Consider the following 18,117-nt stretch of genomic DNA (forward strand, 5'->3'; position numbering starts at 1 on the left):
CGCTGTGTGGGCAGAATTTATGTCATCAAAAATTTAAATTTCAAGAGCAGTTTCTTCATTTTAATCGCATAGTTTCAAACAATGGAATGTAAATAGTAACGAGATAGTTAAGACTATGACAATGATACTAATATTATTCGCAACAAAACTATATCAGTTAAAATTTAAAATCCCATTTATTTATATTTAGCTGCAAATAAACTCTCATCAATCATTAAATCTGTTGGGTTTGATTAATTTTCCTAACTTTCTTCAAGTGATAAAATTTTTCTCAAATTTCTCTTTTTCTTTTGAAAATAAAATTAACTCAGCTTAAATCAGATTTTCGAAGGCAAAGACAACGATAAGTGAAAGTCGAAGCCACTAAAAATATCAAATAGCTAAACAGAATATTTGAAAAATGTGTGGGTCGTATAATGAACACTAATGCGCTGAAATATGAAACCGCAGTACTTAACAATGATTAATTATCTTTGCTTAATCGATCACTCTATTTAAATCACGACAATTTGGTACCAAAAATAATTTCTTGTTCAAATAATTCGGTTCCATGTAGGCAACCTTATATACACTCAATTGGAAGTTGTGTTGCCTATAAGAACAAATTTAAAATAATAATTACTCTAAATTAGGAACAAATCTGATCAATTGTATTGTAGTGTCGTTCCATTTTTTTTATTTGATAAATATCAATAAAATATTAGTTTGATTTAAATGCGACAGCAGCGCCTTTCATTCGACGCTAAACATAACACAAGACTCCAAAAATAAAGCCGTTGCATTCGTGGAACAGCTTTGATTTCCTATCAAATTCTTCTAATTTCCACAGTATCTTCAAGTTTAAACAAATCTGTTGTAACACTAAACAAAGGTAAGTTTGAGTACTGAGAAGTTAACTGTAGACTTGTGAAATTCAGATAAAATCACCACGTGATTCTTATTAACCTTATTTATTTTTTCTGTGTTCCATCCCTCCATATTAATTATTTATTAGCATAAAGTTAGACAACTTTTTGAGTTTAATAAACTCGTAACTTCTGAACTTTCAAATTGGTTTCCTTGTAGGATATATTGCATTTTCAACTCGTGTTTTCATTAATTTTGTCCCTTGCTTTAATTTCGTGATAAGTTTTGGTTTACAAGGTCCATAAGTCCACACCATCACCCGGAATTTTAAAGAGAGGCGGTGATCATACTTTATTTATTTTCTAATTTGGCGGTTTTTTCCTTGACACAAGATTGATTGATTTATAACGTTTTCTCTTTCCCTGACACAAATTCCATCTATTTTCTGAGATTTTTTCAAGAAAATTCTTGCTTCGGGTAGTTTGAACTTCCCTAGAAATTCTATTTTATTATTATTATTTACAAACGTATTGATATCCGACAATAATAAATGGTATATAACTGATACTTTATTTGCAATACTTCACAGAGATTATTTTACAGTTACAACGCTTTATTTGAATTGTTTTGAAAATCTCTGGTGATATTCGATTCGCCATGTTGACATTGGCATGCCTGAAATTTCAAAACAAATGTGTTGAAACTTTTACCACAACTTTTACTCGCCGTTCTCCGCCATTTTTAGTTTACCATAACAGAACGGTTTTTTCGGGGCCACCTTTTGTTGAATTGTAAGTAGAATTAATAAAGACTTCTCCCTAGACATTAGAAATAGTATTCAATTAACTGTGGCATACTATATTCATGGTTTCCTTTTTTGAGGTTAGAAAAGAAAACCGGTAGAAACAATGGCCGAAGAAGGGGCTGTCGGTGGTTTGGTTAGTGGATTTCCTAATAAGAAAGTCGAAGACAAGCACCGTAAAAAGGACCCTAAGTCATGGGACAATGTTTCCAAAAGTCTGGCAAATGTTGCTGAAGCAGATCAACTTCCATTTCTTGGAGAGAAATACAAGGACTTGTACCACGAATTTAGAAGAGTGATGCAGGGCAATCAGCAATTGATGAAGCAAACCGGTGCTATTGAAAAGGAAAGAGATCATAATCATGCTGAGCTCGCAAAAAGCGTTGTGGCTAGAGCTCGGTTGGAGAATCTGTGCAGAGAGCTGCAGAAACAGAACAAACAGATAAAGGTAAGAATAAGACCGAACTTGTTATAATTCAGGTTAGAGTTTGAGGTCCAAAATTGAAAATTTGCAGAAACTGACCATAAAAATCAGTTTTATTGATGTTCTTTATTTGTAGTCATGGAAACGCCCTTGACGTGCTCTTAATTGAGAAATTTCATTATAATATTCACATTTTTACTTCCTTTTTAATCACTTGTAATTCTTTCGCAGGAGGAAAACATTGCCAAAATAAAAGAGGAAGAGGAGCGCCGCAAAGAAGTCTCCATGAAGTTCGCCGACAAACTAAACGACATCAACAACATGATGGACGAAAACAAGGAGAAAAGCGATAAACTCAGGGACGAGAATCTCAGAATGACTGCCAAACTTGCCGAGCTTTACTCCCAGTTTCAGAAACGAGAGGAAGATATCTCAAAAATGTCTCAACAATTAGATCTGGAAAGACAATACTCACAAGCAACTCTAAAGAAGATGGAACTGGAGATCCAAGCTGAGAAAGAAATGCACTCCAGAGAACAAGCATTGATGAAAAGCAACTTGGAGAAAAGCGAAGCCAACTGTTGTGTTCTTCTCGAAACTGTAAAAGGCCTTCAAGATCATATTGATGTTTACAAGAATCAATATGAAGATTTCGAGAATACCATGTCTAAAAGCGCGAAGGTTTTTGATAACTTCAAGTTTGAAATCGCCAGCATGACTAAACAAGTTAATGCTTTGGAACAGGAAGCGCAGTCGTGGAAAAATAAGTTTTACGACAGCATGAAAGCGCTTGTTGAAATGAGTGAGCTTAAGAAAAACCAGGACATTTATGCACAAAGTCTTGATAGAAAAAATGAGCAACTCAATAAGTTGTGTAGACAATTACAAATTGACCGCAGTCACTACTTGAAGCTGTTGAAATCACATGGGATTGAACCTATTGGCAACACTCTTTTTAAAGAAACTTTAGATGACGAACCTAAGCCCGCGCCTAAAATAACTAAAAAAGAAAAGGAACTACTATTACTTAAGGACAATTTGAAAGCGGTGCAAGAAGAATTATCCCGGCTAAATGTTGAAGAAACCACAAAGACTGATGACCAAAAAGGAGAAGATAGTGCGCAAAGTAAGCAAGATCCGCGGTGCATTTCTTTATTTAACACTTTTACAGGTGTTGAGGAGCCGGTTAAAGACACTGCAGAACGAACGATGCCTGATGGGAAATCTGATCAAGAAGTTGCTCCTGTTCCTGATACAGTTCAAGAGCCAAGTGTTGACGAACAGGTTCCTACTATTGACTCTCAGGATCCACAATCTGACGAAGGTAAAAAAACGACTTGTTACCAACCCCCAAAACTAATAAACTTTTTTTTAGCTACTGCCGTCACCAAGGATTAGTCATCCGTGATAGAGCATGAAACAAAGAGTCTGTTAACTTGTGATTTTTTTGTTTCAATGGTGCTACTGTTCTTAATATTCTAGTATTTTTGTTCGTTCTGTGTTCAGTATTCTTAACGAGTACTTAATAGTTTTAAGTGTTTTTTGTTTTGTTAAGTGATACTTTGTCGTCGCGTTGGAGTCAAAGTATCCATTTTTGTTCTATTCGTTTATATTTTTGTTTTGAAAATCGTTGAGAATGCCTTTCTGACTCAGCATTTGTGAGTTTGTTTGTTGTGTTCCGACTTGATTTTTAGTTCGTTTATTTGTTTGAATTTTAATAGCACCATTGATTTTTTCTATAGACTTTTATTACAGTGCCTTTTAACTTTGTTCTATGAGTTACTAAAATAAAATTAATAAAAAAGTAGTGGACTTATTTACTCAACTTTCCTTTTAATTTGTTGAAGTTTTAAATGAAACGGTCGTTGGAACGGTAAAATGCATCTGACGCGACTAGTGTAATGTTGATTGCCTATAAACGGGCAACATTTTTTTTTAAACAATAAATTTATATAATTAATAATAATTTGAGTTTAAACTAATTCGGTTTTTATTGATATTAAAGGTGCACAAATCCATATATTACAGAATTAGTCCGTTTGGTTTATTGCCACGTGAAATTTTCTTTTACGCAACTTTATGGAAGAATATGAAATAAGTTTTGTCTAATTTATTGGTGATATGAAAAGTTTAGTAATGCGAGCCTTAATTGTAACTTTTGATGTAGCAAACAGATCGTGCTAGAAATTGTGAACGAATAAGTAATTTCTTTTTGATTACGCGCATTTAGTGTCATGAGTACAACGATAATAAAAAATGTGTGTCAGAAGAACATACCCACATTTACCTTTACCGTGAAACAAAAATTTCAAATGAACCCATGGCATTATTAAACAAAAAAAATGTAACGGAACAAGCTTTTGCGCTGATATCCAAGTATACAGGTACAAAAAGAGATAATATCGACAGTTATTCGATAATGAAACCCATAACATGAACGTCTAAATGACAATAGCTGAAAAGCAGAGCATTTCTTCATTCACAACAATAAGATCTCTGATCTTGATAATGAGATTTTTGTAATTTAGGCCCGCTTCTTATAATAAACAATGGTGTTAATGAATGCGTGTTATTTGCACCGTGTTTGTCAATAGCTGTTATTACGGATGTAGTGGAGGTTATTGGGTCGATCTACAAAGAAAGTCACCGAATTTCCCGACATAAATTTCAAGTTTGACTCATCTGGTGATTTCAAGTAGGACTGTAACGACGATTTCATTTTGCATAACTCGATGGGTTTTTACTAATTATTGCGTATTCATGTAAAACCTCTGGAAAGTGTACCTACTTGCATGGTAAACGTAACACCTACACGTGATAATTAAAGACAGGTTGTACAGCATCAAGCTACATTCTGTAATAAAATCGTGGAAATTTAACTTTACTTTACATTTCCTTATTAAACAGGATGTTATCATATTATTTACTGTCGCTTTTGCATTCCATGGATTTAGAACTCGTTTTTTAGTTTTGTTATCCTTTCTCTCATATTTTTATTTTTCGAATATCTAGAACTCGGCTGATTTTATCTGCGAACATATGTTTAAAATGTAAACATTTCGCGTACACAAAATATATTAAGTTGTGCTTATGATTTCTAAACCCATGATGACCACAAACCTGTTTTAATAAATATCAAATATGTTAAGTTAGAGCTACTTACTAAACGCGACCCAAGCATATTGGTACTATTTTATTATTTTATTGGTGGTAAGTATATAAACAAAACGACGGTAAAAAGTGAAAATAGGACAATCCGGCCTTACAAGCCTTTATTATTTATAATTTTCCGCTGTTATAATAATTAGATATTTCACTTTTACAATCAACTGCACATTTCAAACTATATTGATCTAAACTGAAGAAAGTTTTTATTCATAAGCTGTTATTTTAAGTTTCGATTAAATTAACATAATAATACGTGATGTCCAGAAAGGATTCAGTCGAGTTGCGATGCAAAAAAAGCATGACTGATATCAGACTTTTATTTTTCATGACAACACTGCAAATGAAAATATGTAATTACGTTAGAACAACATCTTTAAGTGTTTGAAGTAGTAAATATTGTGTAATGTTAGGTAATTTTCCCGCACTCACGAAAAATCGATATGCCCGTGAAAGCAGAAGTTAAATCTGGGACAGAAGTCTACTTCGTCCAAGATTTTCAATGAAAAATTTTGAATTGAGTTTCTGTTACAGAATGTACTTTCAAGTCGACAAACACTGTTACAATTATATAATAACCAGGCAATTATTATTTAGCAAAAATGAGCTCTTTATTAGAAAGTATTTAAAATTGTGCGGTTAGCGATATCTTGGTTCTTCTTCCAGAGCTAAAAGAAATAGCACAGGGCCAGTACTGTTTCCTCATCATAAGATAATGACCCTGTCTCGATAATTTGATTGCAAAATTCTCGTATCCAATTAAGCAAAACCGATGGACAAATAAGTCACTAATGAAACATATCAATTTGACTTAAACAAATAAAAGGCTTAATTGATGTTAAGAAACACGTATTGATAGACCATTCTTGTGCTATCTTTACTAGTTGGTAAGTGCAGCAGGGAGACCATTGATACCGTTACTCGTTAGGCTTGGACTGGGTCAACTTAACAGTCTTACCATCAACATCTGAAGAGTGAAGTCTTGTCCGCGAGTTGGTGTTTAGCCGTCAACGTGCGCGTAGTGAATGTTGTTATTATTAAAAACAAAGTGCCACAATGAAGTGTATAAGTGTGTTATTATTTATAACGATATTTGGTACGTTATAGCGATTTTTGGATTTTTGTAAATATGTATAAAGCATGCTGTAACAACTCAAATTCTCGTAGAACTTAAATTTGAACGGGGATTTAACTCTAGATATTTCCGGTGATTTTTTTCCAGTAAAACCATTGGCCTGAACTTAAAGGAACCGAAAGTTGATGGTTTGTACATTTCGTTACTTTCGAATGACTAATAAAAATGTAAGCATAAATGAAATTGACCAGTAATTAACGGCACTTAAAAACACATTTACAAACCCTTCGTGAGGCTGATTCATGAGGAAAGAAATTTTAGAAATACGGAATTACAACAAAAAAAGTAGAAATTGACTTCACGCATAAGTTGTCAGAAATAATAACAATTTTTTGTAAGATATTGAGCTTGTAATATAGAAGCTTTATACTAATTTCTGATATTCGGAATTAAAGTCTGAGAATGTAGGTTAGTAGGTTTGATGATGATTAACAAATCTCTAAGTCAAAATGTCTTTATCGTAGCGTAACAAAATTTTCTTGCACTTTAATTAGTTTAAAAAGTTGCCGACCTTACTGTTTCCCAAACCGAGTTTGCGTCACTTAAACCAAGCGCTAATGCAAACTGAACAGTTTTCCATACTGTCTCTTGTTATCTTATCATAAAATCAGTGCAAAATTGTTTGGTTTTCCCCGCGTGTAAACAAGACTTTTACATAATCCTAGGTATTATACAAAATTTGTGGGAACTATAGTCATTTTGGATATAATAACTCTGACAATTGTGTGTAATTGCTATTTTCCTCGTAAAAAAGTACAATTAAGGCCACTGTAATTGAAGCACAACAATTTTCTTTTATGTAAGCTTCTTCGAAGAGTTGTTGCATTTAGCTTAGATCAAATAGGAATTAAATATAAAATTTTAATTGCAGGCGGCACATGGCGGCTAGGCCGACCGACCTGCGTTTTGGAATCAGATTTCGGATTTACCCTCAACTGTGCTTTTAAGAAATCTGGCCTGTTTCGAGTTAGAAATCTTGGTGGTGTCAAGGCTCACATAGGCCTGGGTAATCTATCTATCTTTGCTTTATTCATCCTTCATCTGCCATGTAGACTAGCCTTAATACATCGATTTTATCTTCATCATTTTCATGTTATAATAGTACACGCAAGAGGTCCAAATCATTTAAGATAAAGTCTTAGAATCGTGCTACAACAATAGACACATAAATTTGCTAATAACACGTTGTCAATTCTTATTGTAAAACATTAAAATGATTTCTGTTACATCGACAAACACTAATTACCCATTTACTCGTGTTAACTTGTGTAACAATAGTCATGTTGCTTTAACCTACTAGTAGGTCGTCGCAGTCAATCTTACATATAAAAAAATAAGTGGTTTTCAGTCACAGAAACGTTTCCAAGCTGCGGTTATTGTTGTTGCGTTATTACTACAATAAACGATTTTTCTCTTTTGCCGTTTCCGCGAAAGAACCAGCGGAAACGTTTTTTTAAGGCGAGAAAAATATCCGCTAAATTTTAAGTAACATTTAATCAAAAACTCTTTACCTTTGTACAAAACAAAATTTAAATTGCGCACTAATTTTGGCGCTTTGTGATATTTTAAATATGCAAATAAATGTGCACGAGAAAAGAGAATGTGTGGCTGGAATAACTATAATAAACTGCATTTATTCCAGCCGCTGGATGCAAATTTTATTTTTATGAAAAAATGCATTCTTGGCATTTCAATTTCTTGAAAACGAAATAATTTTGTCAGTAGAGTAACAAAAGGTTGTAAAAATTTCTTAATTTAGCATTCTACGATTACCAAAAATAATTCTCCATTTGGAATGATTCAACTCAGTAAAACTTCTAATGACAGACTATTTCAAAATTAAATGTCAAATGTTGCCAAAACCTAAATACCATTCAAATACGTATATAATTTGATATTTTGAACAGTTTAGTTTAATATTACAGTAAAGTTGTTGTTACAAATACTTGTAATGATTTAATAACTAATTATCTGTCAACGAGACATCTTACCTAAGTAGCACGATTCTGTCACGATAAATCTTTTTGACAATGAACTTGTTAATAAATTTATAAAATTATACTTTTACTGATTAGCTAATTTGGTTGTGAAATTTCGTAATGATGTTTGGACCACTTGTATTTCAACTAACTGTTATATTTTCTATCGTTTTACTCATCAAATCAGTTATAACCATTCAACCTTACGCCTCTTGACCAATCTAATTATGGTTTGCAACATTTTTATTCAATTAATTATGTTGGTATTATTTAATTTCCTCCTACAAGTAGTACTAACAATTCCAGTAAATAGAAAGGATATACGTGCATCGTGGATTGAAAAAACATTGAGTAATGTTTTTATCTGTAGCAATGTAGCTAAACAACTTTTACCATGAGCATGGTAAATTTTCTGGAAAATCCATCATGGAAATCGATTTTTTTCGGTATTAAATAATATTCATCACGTTTCTCATTGTTGCAATAATTAAGAAAATGTGGTTAAAAGTTGTTTTCACCTTGACTGTGATGCTCTCTAAGTTGTGATCTAAAACGATGCACACTTTGCTATAACTTAAATATTTTGTGTAATTTTAATTGAGTAATAAATAATATTGTAAATTTGTAATTACGACCATTGAGTTGGATAAAGTAGGTTTCATTTCACATAATTTTATGGCAAGTGGAAAGTTAATGGCGACTAATGTAAAGTCGTTTGAAACTGTCACGAAGAATGTGACTGAAATGTTTCTGTAGGTTTCAGCCTTGGGGACGAATTGGGCTTTAAAGAATCTCTTTCTAATGTTGAAAACAATAGAAGACGATCAGCTCAAGTTTCCCGTTTGCAGGCCCAACTGATTCAAGCTCAGCAAAATATGAAGGCCGTAAGTTAAAAAATAATTGTGTCTATAGTCCAAGGTTATCGTTGCATAATTAATTTGATTGATCTCGTAGGAGAATCCAATTCGGGTTCGTTCACCCACGTCTGGTCCCGTCGAAGTTCCTAACACTCAAGAATCATCGAAAAAAGCTGTTCCGACGGTTCCACCTTTCAAACCTATTCCTCCGGCACCGGAGCGTCCGGAAGCCGCCAAAACGAACATAGCAACTCCTGCAGTTATGGGGATTGCGGTACCACCTTACAACCCCATGCCTTCTTCAATATCCAGACTTTCGGCAGGACCTACTCTTCCTGTAGAACCCAGCAAACCGAAAGTGATGGCGGTTGTGGTGCCAATGAACAAAGTGCAAAGTGGTGATAAGTTGAGTAGTACTAATTTTGCCTTGAGGACTTTACCTTCGCCCAACAACGAGTTACCTAGCTCCAATTCCGTGCAAGCAATTCTTGCTACAAATAATATCACTGAAGATATGCTTCAAACTGCGTTGGTGCAAAGACAGCAGCAAATGGTGACAAAACCAAAGAGTACGACAACGCCCAAGCCCAGTGTTAACAAATACGCTAACAGCGTTGGGAAAGTTATGAATGCCCCCAAGGAGTACTACCCTGTGGGCTATGACAAGAATTTTGACGACAATTTTGCCTCAAGAGTAGAATTACCCGAAACTTCGTTTTATTGTGGTGACCAAAAGCACTTCCCTGGCCTTTATGCAGATGAGGATTTAGGCTGTATGGTAAGTTACATTTACGACGTAAAATAATTTATGTACAACATTCACATCGATTTCGAATCAGCAGTTTTGCAATCACAAACCTTGAAAGCTATAATTTTAAAAATAATATAAAGTGTTATAAACGCAACAGAGCTTTTGTTGTAACCACAATTACTATGCTAATTTATATGTCGTCTTCTAATGATCATGTTTTTAATTAAAGCCGATTGTTAAGTGTCGGCACATCACTTTGACTTTCTCTAGTCCCAAAATAAAAGATCGTCTCTGTAGCAATTCCCATTTTAAATTAATGATGGATTAAAGAAACTTTTTTTTTCGGTCGCGATAATTATGTTCAAAGTGTTTCGTAAACGCACAGTTTATAAAAAAATGAGTCAGTTATTAAATTAAGTACCGCACCCAAGTGTTACGTAATTTCAGACGCTCATCAATGATAAGAAAAGTAATTTTCGCTCCTTAAATAAATGATCCTTGTTATCGCCAATTGTTTCTCAACAAATAATCGCCCATTGCCGTTGACCCAAAAAACTAAATTTTACAAGAAAACTTTCTTTATTACACGGATCAACACAAAAAGCCCAAATTTACATTCGATAACTTGTTTAAATTTCCGTCACTACAGTGGAACTATCGTCAAAGAGAAAGTATAGCTAAAACCAAGATGTAAATCCGGTTTAGTAAACATATATGGTGCAAATAATAAAAGAAGGTCACGAATGTTTAACAGGTAAATTCCTTTTGTTTCAGGTGTTTCACGTGTGTGCTTTAACAGACGATGGATTAATCATGAAGAGCTTCCTTTGCCCGGAATCAACACTCTTCGATCAAACAATTCTTAAATGTAATTGGTGGTTTTATGTCGATTGTAAAAACTCCAAAAAATTGTACGATTCGAATATACCGATATCTAAGAGTTATCAACTTATGAAAGCTCTTACGTTTTTCTCTGGGTATAAAAAGGATAGTTCAACACCTAAATCGAAAGATAAAGACTGATAAATTTAAGGTTGTTTTAGAATATTAAATTAAACTGTTAGGAAGGAGGTATTGTATCATTAGAAATAAAATACGCAACAATTCCAGACTCTTTTTGATACATTTTACCAATGAAATGTTTAATTTCTCACGATAATTTTGTTCATAAATTAGGCAATAATTTACGAAATTATTGAGTGTGAGAGAAATTAAATATTTACCTTGTCTAACTTAAGCTCAATGAAAAAATCTAAGTCTTATTTATTGTTACGTAGGGGTTGTTTAGACTTTTTATTGTGTTAACATCGTTTCCTTTTCATCAATTTTATTATCAGAAATAACATAGCTGATGCGGTGGTTAATAGATATTAGTTTGTAGATTAAGGTCAAAGGTTCCTGCCATGTAAGTTTTATAATTATTGTCTGTGTTATTACAACAGGAATGGCCAGGTACCTGCGAGAATCTTTGCCTGTAGATATATTACCAAATATATGTATTTATGTTCTAAATTTTAGTATGAATGAATGTGGATGTTTGTTATACAGAGAATTTTTTATTGTTGGTAAATAAATAATTTATTATCTTGTAACAATGTTTTATTGCTTGTAAGGTTCAAAGTGGAGACATCCTATTGCTGATTAGTTTTTTTCCAGTTTTAAGGTATTGCAACAAAAATATTTTCACTCTATCTATTGACTATTTTTTAACAATCTCCTAATTTTAAAGGTTAACTCTCTCTTTTAGTGTAGCGTAAACTATAAAGAAAAACATTACCTTGCATTAAGCAATAATTTATTAAATCGTCATTCTATTTTATTAAGATGCTAATAATTCTTGCTTCATTTCCTAAAGAAGACAAACAATAAAATAAAAATGTTTATTGGTGTAAAACATCCTGAATAAATATAATACTTATAAAAAAATGTTTGAGTAAAGGTAAAAAATTTAACCATTCACTCCCTTACTTGCGGTACTGAAAGGGGTTATAAAAATTGTCCTCAACATATGCCACATTGCCTTCAATCCCTTGAATATACTTCCCTGCTGCACCTGCCCCCCCTGCTCCTTTTCCACCCCCAGAGCTCCCTTTACCAGCAGAACCCCCTTTTCCAGCGCCCCCGCCATTACTCCCTTTCCCCCCAGTCGGTATTGGAGGTGGCGCGGGAGAAGCCGATTTTGCAAGATCAGCAGCAGCGGCTGCTGCCGCCGCTGCAGCATTAGCAGCGGCGGCTTGAGCAGCAGCTTGTGCTTTCTGGGCCGCAGCTCTGGTAGCGTCGAAATCGATACGAACTGATGCCAGTTGTTTAGACAATTGATCAACTCGTTGTTTTGCCGACCCCACCATGGACTGTTGAGCGGCCAATTCACCAGCCGCTTCCGAAGCTGCTTGGGTCATATGGTCAGCGTTAGTTTGAGCAGCGTTTAGGGTATTGGTGAGGACGTTAACATGAGCGCGGGCTTCTTGAGCTGCTCGCATTGTTGCATCTGCTGAACGTTGAGCTTGCATTAGTTGTTGTTTTTCTCCCATTAGAGCGGTTTGAGCATCACGAAGTTGCTGCTCTAAACCTTGCAGAAGAATTTGCTTACCGGCCAAAGCGGCTTGGGCTGTTGCCGAGGCCTAAAAACAGGAACAGACGTCATTGTGAAAAGAGGAAAGGAACCTGTTTAGGTTGGTACCAATTACATCGAATTTATGTGGTCACTACATTTTGAGGAACCACTAAGTGAAGTGAAAGTTTAGTGGTTCAACACTGAAAATTATTGTCTTCGTTTACAAAGAATTTTAATTCTAATTTAATTCTAAATTTACTCTTGAAAAATGTTAAGTAATCACCACTGATTTACATAAATTCTGAGGAAACCCGATGGAACTAAAGATAAGAATAATTAAAGGGAAAAATGAAGAAATTAAATTGAAATGTTTGCTACTAAAAATGAAAGCTTGTTAAGTGCACAATGTCAAATCGATTTGCGATCTTCGCATTGAATCCTGCAAGGTCGTTAAAGCATCGCGCATGAGAAAAATTTCCGAGGATGTTGCTCCAGATAAACAAATGCACCAAGTTAGAATGGAAACCATTCACTTTGGGAGTTGCTACAATTTTCTAATTTTTATAATAGTGCTGACCCTGACTGCTTCCATTTAAGAAAAACAAAATAATTTGATGTGTAGCTTTGGCATTTGAATTTTCACAATAACTTTATTACATAATTTTGCAGAAGAGACTCTAGTTAGTCAATTCTTTTCGTCAAATCAAGGACATATTTTAATTTCTCAAACATGTGTACACCTGAAACTACGAAAGTATAATGAAGCTCTTACTAAAATCACAAATAAAATTTCGTCACGAATGTAACTTGTAACAAAAAATATTAATTTGCATTATCAACACTCTTCTTTTGTTAAGCTGTAACAATCCAATTTAAGTAAAAGTGTTGAAGCAGTTCTTTAACAGCTTTCTTTGTGACTATTAAAGTCAAATCAAGCGAAACAAGAAATTTGAATACACAAAAACATGATTTAAGTAACATTACGTTTCGATTACTTAAAATTGGAGAGAGCTCTTGGATAATAGTTTTTTTATTTTAGTGGTCGCGGAACAATCCGTTTAAATCAGTACCTAATTGCGCTGTTTAGACGTAAAAGATTATTTTAAAAGCTGAGACTTACGCCAGCTGCAGCTTGTGCCAAAGTGTTTTTGGCAACAAATGCAGCTTGGTGTCCTGCTGCATCCTGGTTATTGACAGCGTCATTAGCTGAGTTAAAAGATCCCTCTGCAATACTCCTCAATCCGCTGCCGGCGCTAAATCCCAATTTTTGTTGACCTTTGCCATTTCCAACAACCCCTTGGCCTCCAGCTGCATCAGTTAATGCTGCATATTCATCGTAATTGTTATACAATTCTATCTCTTCATACTCTTGGCCAAAGGAACCAGATACTAAACAAAAATACGAAAATTTGTGTAAAGTTGTTACCATGGAAGGGTCAAAATGTCAATAATATCCCTTCCTGAGAACTTGTATGTTAAACTTGAGGACTTACTTGTTAATGTTAAGGTAATGAGAAGAAGCAGCATCCTGACTGCAGCACTGAACAAATCCTGAAAAATACTCCAAAGGTCACATCACTAAAATCACAGTCTCACAAAATTCGCCTACCAAAAGAATTAAAACATCCGATTTGTGATTATTGGCAAACTGTCATTTGTGAATGGTTATTCCTAAATTTATAGAAAACCCTCTAGACGTCAGAGTAGGGGGCTGCAGACAAAGCAAAACAGGTGAAATAAGGAGAGTAACAAAAAACAGAGAAAACTGTATCAAACACAATTAAAATATGTATTTTACTAATCTTTTTTTAGGAAGTAGTAACCGCGAAATAAAACCATTCAAGAAACGAATTGATTTATTTTAGTTGCTTTGGTTTTTAGGTTGCTAACTTATTATGGTGTACGATACGGTCAATTCTTCTGGCTTTGTTAGATTTCTCTTTATTAAACAGCATTGTCAAATGGTATTTTGGAGACTATTATCTAACTAACCAGACGCAGCAAAAATTTCCGACGGTATGTGCAAGAATTTTTTTACCAAAATATTGCGTACGCTCTAAAAACCAGATCATGCCCAACCTTATCAGTTCCATAAGACGCATAATTAAATTTATGCAAAAACTATTATCTTAATCACAAATAAAATTATCTTTGTTTATAGTTGATTGGATTGGCAATATCACTTTACGCTAAATAACTGTTCCACTGAAAGTAAGTGACCGTTAGCAAAAAATACATTCTTATGAACAATCACTTTTGACAATATTGCTTAATTTTGAAAGATATTTTATTAAGAAATTGGTGCAAATTTCACTTATATTTTTAGTCTTTTTGATCGGAAAGTTGGAGGCTAATTTATTTTTCATTAAAGTGAGACTTTGTTGCCCTGTTACTCATACCCAGTAAAAATTGATGGTTTCCAAAAACTGTCTGCTTCAATTTAAAAAGCAATTCTGTTATTTTTACGAGCTCCACCTTTTGCTCAATAATTTATCTTCAAGAAAACTATGTGCATATAAAGAATGACGCATCGGACAAAATGAGTCAGAAAAAAACGATTTTCGCAGTCCCTACAATGTGGTAGCATTACTAAATGATTCTCTAACTAAGAAATGAAACTGCATTTTAACTTCGATTGTTTAGCACAATAAACTGGCTGAACAAAAACAATAAAGCTCGTGATTGTATTGACCTTTTTCCTCGAAAGGTACAAGATACAAGATCATTGCGTTTAAGCAGTTTACTCCCAAGACTGTCTAGAATTGTTATTCGAAATTCCTAAATAGTTTTTTTTCTTCATTAGTGATACAGAAACTTTTTAAATGAAATATCTTTCACAAATGATTAGCGAGAAACATAATTTATGTAATAATAACTTAAATTTCAATTTTTTAGTAGACTTGAACAAGCCGCAATACACCGTTTTGAAATACTACAGTTGTTCAAATACTGAGTGAGTCATTCAAAATGAAATAAAAACTAAAATAAAAAGTATTTTTATTTTGATTAATTTGAAATGTTGAATTTGTAAATTGTTTATATTAGTCCAATATATTTTATTAATTTTTTTATAATTTGTCTAACATTGCACAATTTGATATTTAAAAATATTTCGAATTATTTTGGTTTCTTTTATCACCAGCTATCAAATAATTGTGTGTTAGACAACCAGTAATACATTAGTTTGTTGTTAGTCACTAACGTCGCTGCAGTCGGGCGCTTTTCCACGAACTGTCATTTGTCATTTACATCCGTTGTCTAAAATGTCATTTTGTGTAGAAGTAGTTGCAGGATTAATGCAGCTATTTTAACGCCCAATAATACAAGCACATGTTTTAATTAATTGGTAAAACACCAGAAGAACACTGAATTTTACGTAAGTCGATTTTTTTTGAAATAAACTTCCCTGAAAAACACATCATGACCTTAATATTCATTCATGAATTGAGTAAATAGAAGAATTTAACAGTTTTTGTCGCACGGATATTCTTAAATCATCATTTCTTGTTACTGGGAGTTGTTGTAAAAGTTGTCATTTTCAGTTCTTAGCAAAAAACCTAAAAGTCGTCCCCGGTGAAACTTTTATGGTCGTTGTAACGTCCAAGTTAGAAGATAATGAATGAAATACAACACAACTGACGTCCAAAATTAAGTTTTTCTAAGAACAAGTCTCTCTGATATTGTGGTACCAGGCCCCCATGTGATATTTTTCCTCAAGCAAAATGGCAACACAAGAGAACCATGTAGGTCAAAAAATCAGTTATGTCTTCTTAATAAATTGTGTTTTTATAGATTATAGCGGACTCAGGTGAGAAGATGTCTCAGCAGCAAGAAATATCAGATCTAAAACTTCAATTAAATGCATCTCAGCAAACTATAGCTAGTTTAGAGCTAAAAGTCCGGCAAAAAGAAGAAGTTATAATAAAATCTCAAGCAGATCTTCTGAAACAAACTCAAGCTTTAAAATCTGAGAATAAGGAACTCAAAGATCAACTTAAAGAAACTTCGAAGATTATAGAAAATAGTTCCTCCACAGAACTGCAGGAGGCTGTCAAAGTAGCTGAAGAAAAAGCAAGTAAAGCTATAAATGAACTGTATAATAGGGCAGAGAAGGATCAGAAGATGAAGTATGTAAAAAGAGTTACCAAAACAACTTTAATTCAGTTTTTTCCAGCCAAATGCTTGAAGAATATGAAAGAACCATAGCCAATCATGCATCTGAGTATAAAAAACTGAATGATCTTCATGAAACTGTAAAAGGAAATTTAGCAACATTAGAAATGGCATTCCATGACGTTATTCAGTGAGTTTGTACCCTATTTTTATAATAACGCCAATAAAATGTTGTAGGAAATACGAACGCGCAAAAGCGGTTATTGAAGGCTTTAAAGCTAATGAAGAAATCTTCAAAGATAACATAGAAGCAATGGAAAAAAAACTTGAAATGGAAGCCCAAAGATATGAATCTTTAAAAGCTCATGCTTCTAAACAAATAGAAAAGTATGTCGCTTTTTCAAGTAACTTAATACTCAGTTTTGAATTTCAGAGCAAATAAAGAGAACACTGCTTATAAGACTCAAATAGAGACCCATGAACTTAAACAGAACGCCATCATCAAGAGGTTGGAAATCAAAATTGCGGCGTTAGAAACCTCGTTGGAACAAAAATGCAAGGAGTGTGCTGAATTAGCAGCATTATGTGATGAAGTTACAGGAAAAAAAATATAAGTCACTTTTTGTTATTAATTTATTACTTTTTTTAAGTTGTGAAAATTTCAAGTTATTATTAACCTGTGATTATTTTTTCACCATGAATTTGAATGTAATTACTTAAAATAATAAACCGATAAATACGTTATTTCCACTAATGTTTAATATTTGTATAAATTATGGTTAATTGTTAGATCAATACTTTGAAAGTTTTATTTCTAATGTTGTAAGCACAGCTTTTTTAAAATAGACATAATGATCTGGAATTGTATTTTTTTGAGCAATAATCAAAATTCGAAATGAAAATCGAACCCGCTCCCGTACTTTATCAATATTATAATGGCCTTTGTATTGCTCTTATAACATTCCACTGACTAAAGTAATGAAATCATTTGAATTAGGAGTCCACTTCTTGTAGACAATAGATAACAGGTCTTTTTGTGTTGTATGTTTATTGGAAATATTTAATACTTGCTGGTAGCGTTGCCACTGTTTATCATCTCTGTAAGCGTAAATATCTATTTATAGATTCTCTTTGATAATGTTAACATTCAGTATTTATATATTTAATTTTTTAATCATGTAAATAAATATATTTTACGGAAAATTTCTTCTCAATTTACCGAAAATCAGAACATTTTGCCCTCTTTTGATATTTATAGAAATGATTATAAAAATAACAATAGAACAATTTTAACGTCATTTCGATGAAAAAGATAAAACTAGAGATTTTTATATCGATTAAATGCATTGTTATTGATTTCGAACGTAATGATTTATTTTGATCTTCATTATAGGACGCGTCGTTTAAATTGGGTAATAATTGTACAGTAGTCTAATCTTATCAGTAATATATACATAACAGCTTGCTTTTAATTACTGATATATTTGATAA

General features: G+C 33.3%; 4 protein-coding genes across 9 annotated transcripts; 3 read left to right on the top strand and 1 right to left on the bottom strand.

Annotated features, from left to right (window-relative positions):
* Window positions 1-737: 737 nt before the first annotated feature.
* On the top strand, window positions 738-3,879 carry LOC148167394 (beta-taxilin-like). 5 transcript variants are annotated; one of them, XM_088048093.1, is made up of 5 exons: window positions 738-871; window positions 1,729-2,096; window positions 2,304-3,198; window positions 3,244-3,396; window positions 3,448-3,879. In XM_088048093.1, exons 2-5 carry the CDS (start codon window positions 1,755-1,757, stop codon window positions 3,468-3,470), a joined length of 1,413 nt encoding a protein of 470 aa, XP_087904219.1. In that variant the 5' UTR covers window positions 738-871; window positions 1,729-1,754; the 3' UTR covers window positions 3,471-3,879. The 5 variants fall into 5 exon arrangements, with proteins under 5 accessions (XP_087904219.1, XP_087904218.1, XP_087904217.1 ...); XM_088048092.1 differs by having other exon boundaries at window positions 1,734-2,096; XM_088048091.1 differs by lacking the exon at window positions 738-871 and adding an exon at window positions 1,497-1,637.
* A 2,288-nt stretch (window positions 3,880-6,167) lies between these two features.
* On the top strand, window positions 6,168-11,544 carry mtg (mind the gap). 2 transcript variants are annotated; one of them, XM_088048065.1, is made up of 6 exons: window positions 6,168-6,333; window positions 6,460-6,500; window positions 7,244-7,378; window positions 9,108-9,235; window positions 9,306-9,986; window positions 10,734-11,544. In XM_088048065.1, exons 1-6 carry the CDS (start codon window positions 6,263-6,265, stop codon window positions 10,980-10,982), a joined length of 1,305 nt encoding a protein of 434 aa, XP_087904191.1. In that variant the 5' UTR covers window positions 6,168-6,262; the 3' UTR covers window positions 10,983-11,544. The 2 variants fall into 2 exon arrangements, with proteins under 2 accessions (XP_087904191.1, XP_087904192.1); XM_088048066.1 differs by lacking the exon at window positions 6,460-6,500 and having other exon boundaries at window positions 6,171-6,333; window positions 10,734-11,542.
* Window positions 11,545-11,923: 379 nt separating this feature from the next.
* On the bottom strand, window positions 11,924-14,150 carry LOC148167396 (uncharacterized). Its single transcript, XM_088047888.1, has 4 exons — window positions 14,123-14,150; window positions 14,007-14,064; window positions 13,634-13,902; window positions 11,924-12,580 (listed from the first exon to the last, which is right to left on the bottom strand). Exons 2-4 carry the CDS (start codon window positions 14,038-14,040, stop codon window positions 11,924-11,926), a joined length of 960 nt encoding a protein of 319 aa, XP_087904014.1. The 5' UTR covers window positions 14,041-14,064; window positions 14,123-14,150.
* A 1,586-nt stretch (window positions 14,151-15,736) lies between these two features.
* On the top strand, window positions 15,737-17,829 carry LOC148167397 (transforming acidic coiled-coil-containing protein 3-like). The gene is made up of 6 exons (XM_088047456.1): window positions 15,737-15,889; window positions 16,056-16,256; window positions 16,306-16,640; window positions 16,688-16,816; window positions 16,864-17,013; window positions 17,060-17,829. The coding sequence occupies exons 2-6, from the start codon at window positions 16,236-16,238 to the stop codon at window positions 17,238-17,240; spliced, it is 816 nt and encodes a 271-aa protein (XP_087903582.1). The 5' UTR covers window positions 15,737-15,889; window positions 16,056-16,235; the 3' UTR covers window positions 17,241-17,829.
* Window positions 17,830-18,117: the final 288 nt, after the last annotated feature.

Source organism: Gnatocerus cornutus, chromosome 10, assembly GCF_029298725.1.
Source record: "Gnatocerus cornutus isolate USDA-ARS CGAHR chromosome 10, icGnaCorn1.1, whole genome shotgun sequence".
NCBI lineage: Eukaryota > Metazoa > Arthropoda > Insecta > Coleoptera > Tenebrionidae > Gnatocerus > Gnatocerus cornutus.